General features: G+C 38.7%; 2 protein-coding genes and 1 pseudogene across 2 annotated transcripts; 2 read left to right on the top strand and 1 right to left on the bottom strand.

Moving 5' to 3' along the window:
* The first annotated feature begins 235 nt into the window (after positions 1–235).
* Positions 236–832, top strand: LOC144664908 (uncharacterized; annotated as a pseudogene).
* A 695-nt stretch (positions 833–1,527) lies between these two features.
* Positions 1,528–10,858, bottom strand: LOC144666298 (14-3-3-like protein 1). Its single transcript, XM_078527703.1, has 5 exons — positions 10,454–10,858; positions 10,161–10,326; positions 6,503–6,666; positions 5,446–5,541; positions 1,528–2,345 (listed from the first exon to the last, which is right to left on the bottom strand). Exons 1-5 carry the CDS (start codon positions 10,757–10,759, stop codon positions 2,292–2,294), a joined length of 786 nt encoding a protein of 261 aa, XP_078383829.1. The 5' UTR covers positions 10,760–10,858; the 3' UTR covers positions 1,528–2,291.
* Positions 10,859–10,912: 54 nt separating this feature from the next.
* LOC144666299 (putative peptidyl-tRNA hydrolase PTRHD1) lies at positions 10,913–16,598 on the top strand. Its single transcript, XM_078527704.1, has 3 exons — positions 10,913–11,046; positions 13,409–13,624; positions 16,399–16,598. The coding sequence occupies exons 2-3, from the start codon at positions 13,427–13,429 to the stop codon at positions 16,567–16,569; spliced, it is 369 nt and encodes a 122-aa protein (XP_078383830.1). The 5' UTR covers positions 10,913–11,046; positions 13,409–13,426; the 3' UTR covers positions 16,570–16,598.
* Positions 16,599–17,860: the final 1,262 nt, after the last annotated feature.

Raw genomic sequence — 17,860 nt, 5'->3', positions numbered from 1 at the left:
AAGGCAGGAAGTCTTAAGGTAGAGATGGGGAAAGCGGTACTCGTCGCCGAAGGGGAGGTGGGAGGGTCAAAAAACTTTCCACTGGGCCAGCACGGCGTTAAGGCCCGGCCAAACGCACGCAACATTTTAACGCAACATTTTCCAACATTGGCCAAAATGGTTATGTCATGTTGTGAGATGTTGTGAAGGAGCTGGCCAAACGCACGCAACATATCGCAACATTGTTCTGCACAACATGTTGCAAGCGTTTGCAACAGAGGTCCCGATAAAGGTACTGTCTTGGGTTGACATACCAATATCGGCGAAAATGAACATGGAAATGATGCACCCAAGAAATAAAGACAAACGAGACAAGTGGGATCGGACTTTCTTAGACCAAGAAATCTTGGAAACGTATTCAGATAATCAAGGGGTCGTTAAATTCATGCGTTACCCGGCTTCGTTCCCTCTTTCCGATCGTTCTTTCGTCTTGTTCTGTCCAACTACAAAAGGAATTGAATGGTTCGACAAGCGAGTTTTCACCCAGGTTCAAAGGAACGCATGGCACCCGTCCAAACCCGAGGGAGCTGATGGTTATGTCAGAGCAACTAACGGAGGTAATTTTAGCGTGATTATCCCTGACGAAACTCAACCAAACTTGGCGTGCAGGCTGTTCAGTTTCCCAGAATAACTACAATGGATGCCTGCCAAAAAAGCACATCGAGAGCATCATAGGAAGGAAAGTTCCTGCTTCGTTTAACCAGATGTTGGCAAGCATGATCGAACAAAATTAAGACGTAACATTTTTTGCCATTTTTTAGCATCATCCCCTCTCTGGGGAAATTTTGGTGCATGTTATAGCATTAAGACATTATGACTTTTGAATGGACAAAATCAACATGCATTCACAAGTATTTTGATTTAGCTGTATAGCTTATCAATTTTCTGATATTATGCGAGACAAAAATAAATACATTCAAGATTGTGAGTTAATTACTTGGGTAACAGGCATAAAAAAATTCGTCTTATGCATAGAATTAGAAACAATAAAGGGCATGCTGGAATTTATGTTGAGAAGACCCAGGGGCGGATCCAGCCACCCTCTAGATCCAACAGAAAATTAAAACAAACACTTTAAAACAGAGACAAAGGACAAAGACACTGGGAAAGGCGTAAACGTATTTGCTAAAATCCAACCTCCCTCCCTCCCACTCCCAATAAAAAACCTGGAGTTAAAATAAATTAGTAGCATGCTTAGCGTACGTATATCGAGTCACTGATGCACGCGGGGAGTTTGGAGAGCACGAGAGATACTAAGAGTTGCTTGAGGCGTAGCCGATAGGATATTGATCTTTAAAAAGGGGCTTATTGTAGCTCAAAATAAACGTAAATCTACCTAATTTGTTTATTTCATCGGCTCTGCGGCTCGACAGCAAACATGAGCGATTCGACGGGTTTTGCGTTGACTGTTATATTTTTTTAAAGAGGAGAACTGAGTGTAAGAACATATTAGGATGAAAATAAAAGGTAAGCAAAGAAACATAGCAATGACATAACTTACATTTAATGGTTAACAAATTGGTTACATTGTGTGGAAAATTACACTTTGCTCCAGAACTGCTCGCTGGAAAGTGATCATTGACAAGGTTACAAATCAAACAAAAGCATCCCCTTTCCTTTGCTTGTGTACATGAATAAAAACCCACAGGGGGAATTTGACTTATCCAAAACAATCACAACACAGCATTCGGAAACTTTCACCATAGAAAAAGTACAGGATCTTATCAAACAAGTAGCTACCATTTCGTGTTAAACTCCAGTGCAAAATCGAGGCACTAAATAGTGTAACTAGTTTATTGCAGTTTTCAGTGATATGGGAACTCTGAAATTCAAAATCCATTTAAGGATTGTGTTTTTCACTGCTGTCAATCATAATTATGGCAACAACCAACAAACCAGGAAAAAAAATAATAAACAAAATGGATTAGAATCCTCCAATCACAACTGACAGACGTGACCTTCTGACCGGGTTGAGGTGAACTTCTGTTTCCCAAGAGGTCCCCGAAGATGATTGACAGCAGCAAAAAGAGGATTGCATTTCAGAGTTCGCATATCACTGAAAACCCCAATAAATTGAGCTAAAGGTGCAAGTGACCATGGGAAACATTATCTAATTGTTCTCCAGGACATGTTTACTGAGCAAGGAAAAACAAGGAATGGTAACACCTGTGTCACACAAATGGACATTCTGATACATAATAAGAAAGGGAAACGGTTTAGCATCTGAGGAAGATGACCCAGCACAACAGCCTTCACTCATTTCCGTCATCATCATCATCATTCTCATTGCTTTGTGATGTCCACAGCTGTAATAGAAAGCACATTGTGTTAGTACTGGATTTTGCTATTGGATAAGGCCTGGTTCACACTAGCCCATAATGATACGATGGCAAGGTTAACCAAACTTGAAGAAATAGCTAATGTTATTAAGACTGGTAAAGCTTCCTAAGCATGTAGATGTAGTCTCAAGTGTATATATACCACTAAATTGCTTATGCCAGTGGACTTGAGAGAGGCAGAGGAAGAGTATTTAACTTATTTTTTAGAGTAACTGTGACTGATCAACTTAAGCATGGACATTAAACTGGTATTTTACAGCATCCCAGTTCTTACTCAAGTTCTAAAATAGGTTTGGTTAAAAAAAAAGAAAGAAAATCATGGTCAACTGTTTCATGTGACAAATTGAGCTGAGTGACTTAAAACCAAAACAAAGAAACACTCTGGCCAATCTCAAAGACACAAGACAATCCAGCAAACAAATCAAAACAAGAAGTAAATACACCTGGGCGACACTTTTGCAGGAAACATGTGCCAGCCTTTCCCAATCTGTTTTGGTTTTACTTCTGACTAGTAGAGAAAGTGGCTTGAGCTTTTAAAACCAATCACTAAGCCTTGTAAGCTAAAAATCTGAAATAGTGTCACCTTAAGGTCATTCCCCCGATATAGAACTAAACATAGATTTTCAACCAAACTTTGCCTCCTTGAAATAAAAAAGTGTTTTAGAGGTAAGCAGCATTTGATCCTCTTTCAAATCCCTATCCACTGTGACAATTTTATACATATTTTATCCACACGAGGGTTAAATGTTAGTTCATGGTCGATCTCAAGAGCCAAAAGCTTTGCACATCGGACATTTTCAAGTTGCTTTCCACTAACAGCAGTAGCCAGGTCATGGCTAATTCTGGTTAAAAAACTCATTAATAATTCATAAAGAAAATACAAAAGAAATTAATGTTTAATGAGTGTCTTTATATCTGATAAAGACACGGCTAAACTTCACGTCCAATTTTCTAGACCAAAATAACCCCAAATCTAAATATTAGTGCAAGAATGAGTTGATCTACATCAGAAGATTTTTAAGCCGTTCAATAAATTCGCAGTTCGTGTTTTATCCCGTCTAAAACACTCGGCTGCGCCTCGTGTTTTAAACTTGATAAAGCACTGCTGCTCATTTATTACACATTACTTGAAAGTCGCTTACCAGTGATGGTTAGCACTGATTTGGGTTGGCCTCACTTGGGTTAGAAGAAACATTTCAATAACACACCAAATGTTGTTACTGAAATGTTTCTTCACTTTTCTTGCGGACTAAGGTGCATGGAAAAAATCCGCCATTTTGTTTATGTGCCGTGCTAATTACGCATAAAATTCTGCGCAGTAAGGATGCGCAATGCAATACAGGGAAATGACCTTAAAGGGACTGTGTCACAGCTGAGTTAAGTTTATTTTATTAAGTTTTGCCAAATACTTGGTATGAAACTTAATGTTTGCAAAGAAATTACTTCTTCAGATCTAAATGACAAAACCATAGCTTCAATGCAACCAATGTCTCTCGGGCATTTTAATTCAAAGTTACAAGCAAACAAGATTAACTTTGAAAACTGTTTAGCCCAACAATATTTCAAAAAACCATATTGCAATCCGTTTCAATCTTCGTCGCTTTTGGCCATCTGTACCTTCCTTTGTATTTGGTGTGTTATTGAAATGTTTCTTCGCTGTTTTACAGTGAGAACATGAAAACCGTGAACACTTTTATTATACTTTGAAGAATGAAGTAGAGGAAAAAGTTGACGAATTATTCATGAAAAAACCTGCTGCCTCATCTCTGTCCATTTGTTTGTATTCCCTGCAGTTTAAGCTATCATTTGATGGTTTTCTGTCAAAATTTACATATGCAAAATATAGTAAAGTGTTCACGGTTTTTTGGTTCACACTGTAAGAGGTTATTTTTATATTTCAACGAATTTGATGGTCATTTTGCATGCGTGAACTGAGCCAAAATCCATGATGCAGTGTCGCAGTTCCTTTAACAGCTCTAACCCAAATGAGGCCAACAGGAGTGAGTGCTAATTGTGCTATCCAGAAGGCTTTTCGGGCTAACCATAGTGCTAATTAGGCTAACCAGAATGCTTTTGCAGCTAATAAGAGTGTTCTTCATGCTAAAAATAGTTCTCAAAGTTTTAACTTGAATCATTTTTAACTCAAAAATTCCCAGTATTGGTGATGAGGCCAATTTCACTCAATTCCTGTCCACATTTCAATTGAATAATTAATTGAATTAATTTAAGCAGGTAGAGGGGGGAGTGCACATGACTGTGTCTGGCACTGGGCAAACTCGTAGTACATCTAGGTTACTTTAAATGAAATGCCCAAAGGCTATACATTTGTTTCTGAAAACCTTCTGCTCTCCTTATGGTGCTATCTTTCCAAGCTCACGAATGTATGGGCTTAACACATGTGCAGAAGACTTACAGACTCAAATCTTGCTCAAACACAAGAAAACAACATTTCCAAGATGGCGTCCAGTGCTAAACACCAAGATGTAAGATGACAAAAAGTCGCTTTGTTCAGGTCATGATCAAAATCTACTTTTGTATCCTCAAAATGAGAAGGAAAAGTTTGCCATGCCTACACTGTATGTCTTCAGAAATTACCCCAGCTTTAGTACACAAATGATTACGTACATCAATTTTCTACGAAAAGGCCACTTGGCTCAATTCATTACTGTTTTGCCAGCAGATCTGAACATGATGAAGGGCAATGGTTCAGTATACTCATACAGTTTTGTTCACAAAGTCCTAGTACAATCGCTAACAGGGGGCAGAAATCTCAAAACCACATCAATTTTAAATTGTGAAATTTTTTTACAACTTTTTGATAACTTCTGTTAATGGAAAATCAAAATGCAAGAATTGAGGGAGACAAAACTGACAATTGCTGGAGAGAGAACATAAAATTATGATTCGATAACTCCAGCCTCTCATTACAGTGCCTGCACCTTGATTGGCCAGTTCAAAAGAAAGCTCTCAGAAAATTATAAAAATATGTCAAAAAACTGTCAAAAATTAATCAAAAACTTGTCAAGTAGCAGTGGTACAACACTGTAACAGGTATTTTATCACTTACAGTCAAGTTGTCACGCAGTAACTGCATTATAAGGGTGCTGTCCTTGTAGGAATCTTCTTGTAATTGATCAAGCTCAGCAATAGACTCATCAAATGCCTGAGGGATACAAAACAAAAAATAACAGTTAACATGACTTGAAAATATAACTATATGCCAAGCAAAGCATCCCATCCACGAGGATCAGAAACAATTCTAGTCAATTAATGCTAAGGAAACAGGAATAATCTCCTGCCTGGTGGGCCACTTAGCTCAAACACAGACTTTACCTTTTCTTTTTACATCACCTAGCTATATTAAACACGAAGTACACTTATTTTAGTAGAATTCTGCCTCAAGGTTACTATTGTTAGCGGCTACTAATTTTAGCAATTTTAGCGAGTTGGGCCAAAATCGCTAAATTTAGTACTTGCTAAAATTTGTCTTGGTCAAATTTAATACGTGTTAAATTAATCGTGGAGAATATGACAGATTTCCCTGACAGGGACCCATTTGCTAACATTTGCAATTCACTTTGTTCTTTCTGAGAATGACAATGTTCGTTTAATTTTAAATGACTTTGTTCTATTACTGAGCATTTATTTTCATCTTAGCTATATATCAAAATTGTTTTTTTTTTTTTAATTTTCGAAAAATCGCTTAATTTAATAGTTGCCAAATCTTGCTCAGAAAAAATTGCTAAAATTAGTATTTGCTAAAAATAGTAACCATAAGGTAACTGAATTTCCCTCAAATAACTTCACGCTTTATAGCAAGACCTGGCAGAGTGAATTATCATTAAAAACTTCCAGCTGTTTACAAATGCTCATCAGTTTATTCAACAATTTCACGTTTTTAGTGTTCTGTAACAGTGACTGACTCCTTGGGAATTGAATTATCCAGTGACATTTTCAAACTTCTTCTGAAACTTCAGGGAAATGAGAAAATATCATTATTTTGTAGATAACTTTCAGCCACTCCACACTGATAGCTGATGGTGTATGATAGTTCAGCCAGTCAGATTGCAGTATTTGCATTAGAATACTAGTAGAATTCTACTTATATTTGTTAGTCTACTTACCTGTTTTGCCAATTTACAAGCCTCCTCTGGTTTATTCTTAATTTCATAGTAGAACACTGAGAAATTAAGGGCCAATCCAAGCCTGATGGGATGAGTTGCAATTAATTTCGCCTGTGCCAATTTATGTGCATTTTCATATGCTTTTTCAGATTCCTCAGTAATTGCTGAAATCAAAAGATACTGACTGGTTACTACACTTATATAATAATAAAATTTACTCAAAGTTCCTTCTAAGTGGTATAATCAGTTAACTGGCATCTTTTTGTAATCGGTGCTTCCCTAGCCTCCCTCCCAGCCGTTATTTGGGTCATCATGCAACACTTCTCCCCACTAACTGCTGCTAAACCCAAACCATATTCTTGTCTGAGGTTTTGACCAATCATAGCTTTGCTCACATAATCCTGAGCCAGTCTCGCCAAAATTTGCCCAAGACACCAATCATTAGTTGTGACTAATCATGAATCGCCTAGCATCAGAAACATCAAACAGATACCATTCCTGTCTTTAGAGTTTGGTGCACACCAGACATCAAAATAAAACAAAGTTCTGTAATAAAACATGTCTTTAACTCTTGAAAGTTGTCAGCAAACCTCATTTGAATGAGTTGTAACCCACAGAACACCTTGTTTAGTTTTGTGAAGCATTTTGCAAATTGGCATGAAGGGGGGACGAGGCAGAAGTCACACCGAGAGGGAGGGTTAGGAAAAAAACAACCTGTTTGCATGGTTCATGAACGTGGCTGTCTAATCCACTGTACTGAAAAAGATGGCGACTGGTACATTTACCTATAATTCCACGTACACAATAACGCTAAAAATGCCGGTAAAAAGGCACAGAAAAGCTTTTGAAACTTCAAACACTGCATGGACAATGTTGTTACTACAAGGAACAATTTCACAGAAACCTGACTGTCTTTGTGCCCTATTTGCTGCGTTAGGTTCACAAGGCAGGGCTCAAAATAATTTTTGGGTACTGACCGGTCATGTTGACCGGCCAAATCAATTTTTGCTCGGTCATGTCTTGTTTTTGACCGGTCAAAATATTGAGTATTTACTTTGAAACAATAGCCTATTCTGCCAAAAATTTCGCCTTATAAGCTAAAACACACGTTGTTAAAGATCGCTAAAAGTGTCATTTTATTATGTTCGCTTTTTGAATTTCCATTTCTTCTGCGTTCTACTCTACATAAAATAAAATGCTCAGTAGCCGTAATGTTATGTTACTCTGCATAGTTTTACATTAGTTAACGACTTACGGGTGGAGGCGATCTTGGTTGTAAGCACTTTACTGGTCTTTATTACCGAACACTAAATAGTAATAGGACATAAATGTCCATGCTACAAGTGAGATAACTTTGCCTTTGCTCGGACCCGTTGTTCATCGAGCTTCCTAAAAGATGCCCTCTTTTAAAAGTTCTCTTTCTTCAAGACTGCCAAGAGATTAGCGAGAAAGCCTACGTCACTTCGCATTTCAAAAATCATGGATCTCTCCAAGTTTTCAAGGTCGCCTACGCAAATTTCCCTTTCGTAAACGGTCGTTGCCATTTGAAACGGTCGATGCCATTTCTCAGAACGGTCGTTGCCATTTGAAACGGTCGATGCCATTTATACTTTGGACCAAATCACTTGAAAGAATCTTTCAAACTTCTTGAGAGTATCAGATGTTTGTTTAGAAATGTTAAGCGATTCCAAAAATTATTTTGGTTTTCTAGTTGACGAAATATCCGAGCTTCGGTATACCATAAGATCGCTATGTTCTCGACACTTGTAAAAAATTTGGCTCAGTCCGGAAGTAAGAAATATTGAAACAGAAAACTGCAGAAAACCTCACGCAAACGAATGAATGGATGAATATCTCCATTTACTTAAGTAACCTAGTGAGAATATTCTATGCCTGTTTAGAAATGCCAAGCGATTCTTAAAATTATTTTGGTTTCGAAGTGGACGAATTCAGGGCGAATTCTTCGAGCTTGTGCATACCGGCATGCCGAATGTCGAGAACGTAGCGATTTAATAGTATGCACAAGCTCGAAGAATTCGTCCACTTCGAAACACTTCCTACTGTGTGTGTTATTTATTTGAAAGCCGTGTACTTGACCGATCAAAATGACCGCCGAACCAAAATTTTGTCCGGACAAATCGTCATTTTGGCAGGACATTGTCCGTTGACCGGCCGTTATTTTGAGCCCTGCAAGGTATTGGGCGATTCCAGAAAATATCCGTACCATACCACGGACGGCTTTTTGGAAATCCGAGGGCAAGGGGGGGTTCTTTCAACTGGAATTCCGAAGGCATGGGGGGATACTTATGATTGGAATTCCGAAGGCATGAGGGAGTTCCAGATCTTGGATTTCCAGAGGAGAAAACAAGAGTGTGTTCCTTGAAAATGCTTATTTTGTGGACTACCAATTCGCAAATAAAGCACGAACTGACGACTGCGTCGCGGAAGCAGGATACAAGACAAGTATCGATCGATCAGGCATGTGTTTGCGTTCATTTACAAAAGAAAATCGCTAAAATGTGGATTCTACATCAAGCTTCAGAGGCCTTGACATTGATGAACTTCTTCATTTGCTCTTTGTTTCCTTGTCAAGGCGGATCCACAAATATTTAGTCCATTCAGTCTTTTGCTACGCTTCGAGACGCCACGTGGGATGGGAGCGACTGCTGACCCTGAAGGCTCAAATTCAAGATGGCGGATATGTCAGTGCACTCGATCGTATTATCTTCCGAGTTTACACACATGCATCACGCGATATTCTTATTTTAATGTTCTGCACCAGTTTGGGGCAATGTAAAGTTAATTTAGGTTGTATCTGTTGAACAAGGGTAAGGAGAAAAGTCTTATTTTTTTACATTTTCATCCCAGAATCTCTTGAGTCATAATGACTGTCTCTATGTAAAGATCGAGTCATTTGAAATAATTTCATGTAAAATACGCCACATTGGGCATATTTGCGAACCTTGACAGGAATGCTAAAGAGCTTGACGAAAAAATGAAAAATCTGAACGGGAGGGGGGTTAACGATTATGGAATTCCGAGGGCATGGGGGGATAACGCATTTTGGAATTTCCGAAGGCAAGGGGGGCTAAAATATGGAAGCCGTCCGTGGTATGGTACAGATATTTTCTGGAATCGCCCATTGTGGTAAAATGTAAAGCCGCTGTCTTTTTTCGTAGGATGGATTGGTAACTTGAAATTTTGTGATCATGAATGATGGCATAACACAGCAACAGTATCCTTATCCACATATAGTTTTGTTTAGGAATTGCACTGAATTGGGTTCCTCACAGGCATTTGAGCAGCTCAGGTATCCCCACCATGGGGAAATTTGTCCACTTTCTTCCACAAAATGCTTATGCCCGGGGTGCCCGGGGATTGGACTGGAGGGGAGAAGGTATCTGTTACTGACTGGTAGAGTAATTTTACTTCAACCGTGAAATAGTTACTACTCAAGTATATACTATTAGAAACTAATCCCATTGTTTTCTTTTGTTTAGTTTTGACTATTAAGCACTAATCGTAAGATGCTGTTTCAACTGAACATTTCAAGCAATTGTGACAGGTAGCTACAGCAGTTCAAGAATAACAGACACCACAGATATCGATAGGATTTGCATGAGGATGTTCCAAGTAGTAAAAGGATGGAAAAACTCACTCTTTCTGAGGGCATCATCATCTGCAGAGGCAACTTCAGCCTTGTACCTCAAATAGTCTCCCTTCATCTTTAGATAGAAGACTTCACCCTCGGCCTCTTCCTTCTTTAAGCTTGACGCGAGGTCCTCATTTTCACTGCTTTTTATGAGATAAGTATCCAAAAGGTCCTGTTGAGACAAACTTTGCTTAAAATTTGAACAAAAAAGAACATTCTTTTGAGATAGTAGCAAGTCATCTAAAGAACTTCCGTTAAATGTACGAACACTACAGACTAGGGAGGGGTGCGACACCTACCAGAACTTCATCGCAGACTGTTTTTAATTCCTTCTCGATTTTCTCCCTATATTCTTTAACGGTCGCCTTTTTTTCATCATTCTCATGCTTTTCCTCCAGAGCTGTCACAACTCTCCAAGACGAACGCTTCGCTCCAACCACATTCTTGTAAGCTACAGAAAGTAGATTTCTTTCTTCACTCAGAAGAGCCTTTTTCTCTTTAGTCGCTTCCATCATTAACTTTGCCATATCATCGTATCTCTCTGTCTGTTCAGCAAGCTTTGCTGCCTCTACTTTCTCGTCTGGCGTCATTTCATTATAATTCATTGTGTTTTAAGTTCGTTATCCGACTAAAACCGCCGGTCTTTCCTAATTCTTACGATCCAATATGGCTGGATACAAGACGTAGTGAGCGGGCGTGCTTCAACAGTTCGCATGCGGGGGGTCCGGGTATCGCCGTGGAAACTCGTGACGTTTCTCATAAATTATGCTAATGCATAAATTATATTTGCAATAGCGCGATTTTTTGGACGGCGCCATTTTGAATTTGTTTGACAGGTTGGAATTCAATGTAAATTGCCCATTTTACTGAACGATCAAAACGAGCTACTAAGGTGAGTTAACTAACAATTTTTTTTCTTTTCTTAATATACCGGCTAAAGGGTTTTTGCACTGTGCAGTAATAATAATACAAGGATTATATTAAATTGCCATTTCCTGGCATATGGCCGGGTGAGCGCTTTACAATGTTAAAATCTATTTGAAAAAGAATAAATAAATAAAAAAACAGGAAACCTAATTATGAAGTTTGTAAAACTAAACTTTAAATATGAATCGATGGCACCATTTAATGAAGCTTTACAATATTATATATGGCCTGCCAACTTTTCCTAAGTCAGATTCCGGGTATTCTGGAGATTTCCGAACATGTTCGGACGACTTCCGAGCATTGCCGATGATGACCTGAGATGTATTGATGACTTTCAAACATTAGGGGTGCTGAATGGTCCTTCAAAAAATGCGTGTCTTGCAAAATTTGAGCCAAATTTCAGGGGTCTCATCGTCTCGAATTTTTGTTTGACGCCTTCTCAGAGTGAAGATTTCTTTTGCAAGGCTAAAAAGGTCTTGGGCTCCCAGAAAAGATATCAGTCTCGCCGTCACGCAAAGTCTCACATTTACCATTTGACACCCCTAACTTTGCCGAAGTGTGTGAAATTAACTGAAACTTGAATGACGATGCTCACTTTCTGGATATAATTTTTTATTGAAAATGATTTGAATTTACTTTTACTGGGTTTCAAAGGCAGTCAGTGTAAAACGCAGACTGCAGACTGCAGACTGCAGACCGGGGGTAAATGCAGACTGTGGACTGCAGACTGCAGACCAGGGGTAAAATGCAGACCGGGGGGTAAAGTAACGAAATACAAGTCACAAAGCCATTTTCCCCATTGGCTTCAAATTCAAAGGAATGTATGTCAGACAACACTTAGCACGAGCGAACACGAAAATGAACTGGCTATAAATGTTATATATGGTAAAATAGATTTTATGCCCACACAAATTTGATTAAATTTAACTTTTTGTTGCAGTAAAGGCATTTTAAAGATTTTTGTGACAAATACACTTCAGTTTACCATCTTCTATGTTTGTAAACCGGATGAAACTGAATGGTTTACAGATCATTTAGAAAAATTAATTTTTTCTCTTGCTGATCGACCCAGCAAGATCACGTTTACAGCAATCATATTTAATATTCTGCGGCCACAGCTCTTAGCTTTCAACTGTTTTTAACTGGCACTGATTAAACCCTTCCGCAGTTAACTTATAAAAAGTGGCTTTTCACTAACCGTCATAATAATAAAGCACCATAAAAATAAAAGGTACAAAACTTTTATGTTTAGCGAGCGGTAAACAAATGACATGACGTATGTAGTTTGTGTGCCTATAAAATTAATTTCCAAAAAAGGCACAGGCTGAAAGCGCTGTAAACCATTCAGTTTCATCCGGTTTAAGATGCAGAAGACTTAAAATTGAAGGTTAAGGTGGCTCGTAATGGTTTATATATTCCCATCTTTGGCATTCTATTACAGCTACACTAATAATGTTGAGGTTAAACTTTTATTACAACTTTGTAAAGATTTTACCATTGAAAAAATTTAAGTCACTGTGACATCAAAAATTGTTGCCATAGCAATGTCCAAAGTGGTCAAAGATACCTTATATTTGACTTTTTGAGGCTAAATCTTGAAAACTAGAAAGGGAAAGTTTGTTTTTCATATATTTTTGTGTAATGGACAAAACAAACAATCTAACAATTTTTAAAAAAATTCTGTAGGTGGGGTTCAGAGCCACCTTAAATTTATGAAAAAATAATGTAGCTCCGAATCCTGCCTACAGATTTTTTTAAAAATTGACCAAAATGTTCCTTTGGTAGGTACCGAGTAGTTTTTGAGTTATTAGCCTCAAAAGGTCCAAAATAGGGTATATTTGACCTCAAATGATGTTACCATGGCAACGAATTTTGACGTCACACTGACTTCAATTTGTTCATTTGTAAAATAGATGGTGGTAACTTAATTGTTCTTTCTTAGCTATATGTTCATTAAAAACTGGTTACGCAATATTACCTACTAACTTTTCAAATTTTTCAGAAAATCGCTAAATTAAATAGTCGCTACATCTTGCTTTGAAAAATCGCTTTAATTAGTAGCCGCTAAAAATAGTAACCTTTATTAGATGAACAGTTGGAGCCAGTCCTGACAGTGCCCATTTAAGAGAGAGTTGACTGTATCATTCATTATGCCTGGTACTCTCATTATAAGGGGCTCATTATATCAGGGTACACAATCTACTTATCTGTCTCCTTTTACAATATATGTAACATTGCTTATTGGGTAAAGATTAAGAAACGAATTGTTGCTATAAAATTGTTGTTTAATTTTTTACTCAACATCACTGTAATATATTATTTTGCAGGGTCCACATGATCTTCCAATGACGTCAACTTCTGCTCAGTTAGTTCAATATGTCGTGGTTAGAGGTGATCTTCTGAGGTTGTTGTCATGGCCGACAGGAGCTGTCATAGCACAGGCTTGTCATGCATGCACAGCTGTACTCTGGATGCATCGTAATGATTCAAACACACTCCAGTATACTAGTGACTTAGACCATATGCACAAGGTTATTTTAGAGGTGAGTCCCTGAGGCAGGAAGCAATGCTTGAAAAGGTCAAGTCTGCAAAGTGACATTTATTGCCATTCAGTTTATGTGGCTTCCATAGCATGAAGGGACTAGAAGTATAATTTGTAACTCCCTGTGGATGGTGTAGGGGGACAGAAGGGAGGGGTGTTACATGGTAAATGCAAGACTTTGCGAGACAGCGACACTGATATCTTTTCTGCAATCCACTCACTGAGATCTTGTTAGCCTTGCAAAAGAAATTGAGACTCCGAGAAGGCGTCAAAGAAAAATTCAAGATGACGAGACCCCTGAAATTTGGCTGAAATTTTGCGAGATACTAATTTTTTGAACGACCATTCACCACCCCTTGGAGGGAGGAGTCCGGGAGAAAAGTGGCAGGAGAAGAGAAGTTGGGAAGCAGGATCCCAAGGTGGCAGGAACGGAGAGAAATTGAAAATATTTTTTTCATTATTTCATTGTATGTTGGAAAAGAAATAGGACAAATAGGAGGGAACCACTACCAAAAGGGACATGAAGAGGGAGAATAAAGTATGGAAAGCACGAGTAAGAGATATATAGGAAGCGGGGAGTTCAGAAGCCTTGCCCCCCCCCCCCCCAGAAAGGGATACTGGTCCATTACAAGTTACCTTCCCCAGTATTAATTTTTATCAGGTTGCCTTACAGTTTAAATTTCTGCATAGGGGGCTGGCTGAAATTTTTTTGTGATTAAGTGGCAAATTTCAGCCGGTTTCAAACAAAAACCTTCTTGTTGCCACCATTAATTTTTGTTCCCTTGAAAATACTATCACTGTGCATCCCCAATCTAATTTTTCAGCACAGGCTGAAATTTGAATGTGATTTATACATGAAGTATTTCATCTTGTTTGCCTGGGTTGAAATTTCCAGTCGGATTTGCAAAACCAGGCTCAAAATTTCGGGCATGTTTAAAACACGAAATGACGAAATGGCGAAATGATACTGAAGATAAAAGCCATTTAGTTGTACAATATTACCGTTCTACAGGAATCTTCATATGTTGCTACATTGACGGAGTAATGGGTAATTTGGATTCCAGTGTCTCTTTGTTAACAAGGCGCTGTTTGATACGCCTAGGACATTCTTGATCGAAATGTCGGCGTTTCGCTTCAACATCGGACGAAAATGATTTGTTTATCTCGTATTTACCACTGAGCAGCGGCTATGAAGTAAGGCTTTGAGCTCCAACATTCACATGAAATAGATTATTAAAACCGAACCTACTTCTCGATGAAGTTTATACACAATACAAGTGGCAAACGTACTTTGCACAGAAACGGAGTGACGTTTGATGTCTATATCAGTTCTTAAATACAAGGCAAGCTTTGTAGTGCAGTGCAGATACTGATAGGTAACTTGGCAAGACGTACTAAATGAAAAAAAGATATCCTGGTTTGCTGAGACATTTCAGTAATACGTTCAATTTGGCGTTGTGACAAGTATTCATTATATTCCTGGGCCAGAACATTGAAATGTTCCCTAGAAATAATTCAGTCTAGACATGTAAACAGAACTGCCTTGAAGTTCAAAGGGAAACCAAACTATATTATATATGGGTATTTATCTTATCATTTCGCCATTTCGCCATTTCGTGTTTTAAACACGCCCCAAAATTTCAGCCCGGGCTAAAAGACATAAAACTCTTTTCATGTTATCATAAATGTCTTTTTAATCAGAACATTTACATAGATCATTTTCATACATTAAATGTGCTTTACAACACTTTGTGGGGGACTTAGACCAGACTGCATTATTAAGCAGTTTCAAATAAATGGGGAAATGAGGAACTTTTTGCAGTTGTCCCAAATGTAATTTCAGATCAAGGTCAGACCACAGCACTGTAAAACTCCATGCTATACTGAGTTTTTTTTGATAAGCGTGTGGGTTCTGTAACGTCCGGTCCCCTACTGACCATAACAGTTTTCAAAGATGCAGGAGACGGGGCCTATGGTTTATCGTCCTTATCCAACGAAGACAAGAATCTATAGCTCTAACCATTTGCAGATGTTATTGCAAAGGCAGCACACTCTCCTCAGTTATTTTAAGACCCTGAGTGTTGGTCTGGTCTGGGGCTCTACCAACTGAGCTAACTGGTCTGTAGTGGTTACCTTCTGCCTATACCCCCAAGGTTACTGCACTGAGGGCAGGAAATTGTTGCTATTAAAATGCCCCTGATTAAAAGGCCACTTGTGACCAGCTAGTTGAAGACTTTCAACATCATAATAAAGTTAATGATGGTTAGGGCGACGGCAAAAGGGGAAGCCTCGAGCCATGGGGCCCAAACTGGCAAAGCTTATCCTGGTTTCCGTAGCATTAAGCAGCTGGGAATATATCTACTCCCCCTGAATGGGATGGTAGTCCATCGCAGGGTACCCTTCCCAGCATTATGTCACTGGTACCCATTTATACACCTGGGTGGAGAGAGGCACTATGAGAGTTAAGTGTCTTGCCCAAGAACACAACACAGTGGCCCCAGCCGGGACTTTAACTCGGACCACTTGATCCGAAGTCCGGTGCACTAACCATTAGACCCCCGTGCCTCTCATAGGGCGACGGCAAGGGCGATGGTAATGACGATGACAGGTGACAGGTGACATTTCAGGCTACCCTAGCGAGGACTTAAACCTGGTCCACTCAATACAGTGTCCAACATAAAAACAATAACAAACCACCATGTTGACCACTTAAAGAAACTGTAAAACAGATCTCAGATTTATTAAATTAATAATATCTAAATATGTTTATTGCAGGCTCCAAGTGAAGTGGAACTACACAAATTGTCCCAGGATTTATCATCAAATCAAATTGATCACAAGCTTTGGATCGAACAACCAGAGAACTTTCCTACTTGCCTTGCTACTAAACCATATCCCAAAGAACAAATACAGTCTTTTTTTAAAAAGCTAAAATTGTTTAAATAAAGTACCGGTAATATGTTCTTTTAAAATAATGTGCAGTGGTTCTACAATCAGTGTTACATACTACAGTCAACTCTCGCCTTGCAGACACTCTGCTTTTGCGGACACTTGCTATTACAGACAAAATCCAGAACCCAGGCAACAGACGTTTGACTGGAAATGACGCCCGCTACTATGGACTCTCGCTTTAATGGGCACTTAACGACACCCCGAGCGTGTACACTATAACGAGATTTGACTGTACCACATCACTCTTCAAAATATTTAGTAAAGCCTTGACAGTTCTGTACTTGCATGGCTAAATAGCTTTGGATTGCAAAGCTAGTGACTTGAGGTTGGACAGCTCCCATATGAAAGGAACAGGGATGCTTGTCACAAAAATTGAGTGAAGCCCCTAAAAAAGACCAATTTCAGCATGGCTCAAGCATTTTGGACCACTTAAGATACTAGACCACCAACACAGTATGGCATTGTTTTTATTTCTTTATGTGCAACCCTAAACAAGACCTTGACATAAAAATTTTGGTGTTCTGCCATGAACACCCTAAGTGAGTCCAAAATCCTTAATTCACACCCCTTCCCTTTCAGATAGGAGTCCCCCTTGGGGGGGGGGGGAACCACCATGTTGGCTGTAGAATCAGGGTGATAGTGTATGTTTATATATAATTTACAGCTCTTAGTCTTTGTCATTTGTCTTTAAGTCAAGGGAATGTAGAAAATGTCCCGGAGTGTTTATGCCTGATCATACTAGACTGCTTATACAGCATGACAACATTTTTTATTTCTTCACACATCCTTAATGAGACCTTGCCAGCTGAAATTTGTGTTCTGTCACATCCTAAGTACGACCAAGATCAGTTATTTGCACCCCTAAGCGAGTTCACAAGCATCTCCATCCCTTTCATATCGGTGCCCTAGCTGCACCCCCCTCCCCATGGACAAAATTTGAGCACATATAATCAGGGCTGTCATTAAGTTTTTATGCAGCCGTAACATTGAAATTATCACCTGTAGCATTTCGTTCTGAATGCAAGTATAAAGTAACCCGTAACAGGTGTTATGGGTTACGGCTTTTGATGACAGCCCTGCATATTCTACTGTGGTATCTCATATTACCCTGTAGTATCTTGTGAATGCTAATTAAATTACAAGAATAATGTGGAACAATAAATTTCTTATACAGTGGTTTCATGATAATACTTGTGGATATTTTTCTCTCAAACTTTCCATTGGGAGGAAATCGTTAGGACTTGTAACATACTAGAATCCATACATTCTGTAAAACCATTGTAAA

This window comes from Oculina patagonica, chromosome 9 (assembly GCF_052425735.1).
Source record: "Oculina patagonica isolate OP01 chromosome 9, crgOcupat, whole genome shotgun sequence".
Taxonomy (NCBI): Eukaryota; Metazoa; Cnidaria; class Anthozoa; order Scleractinia; family Oculinidae; genus Oculina; species Oculina patagonica.
Note: the sequence above shows the minus strand (reverse complement) of the source record. Positions and strands in the feature narration are given on the sequence as shown.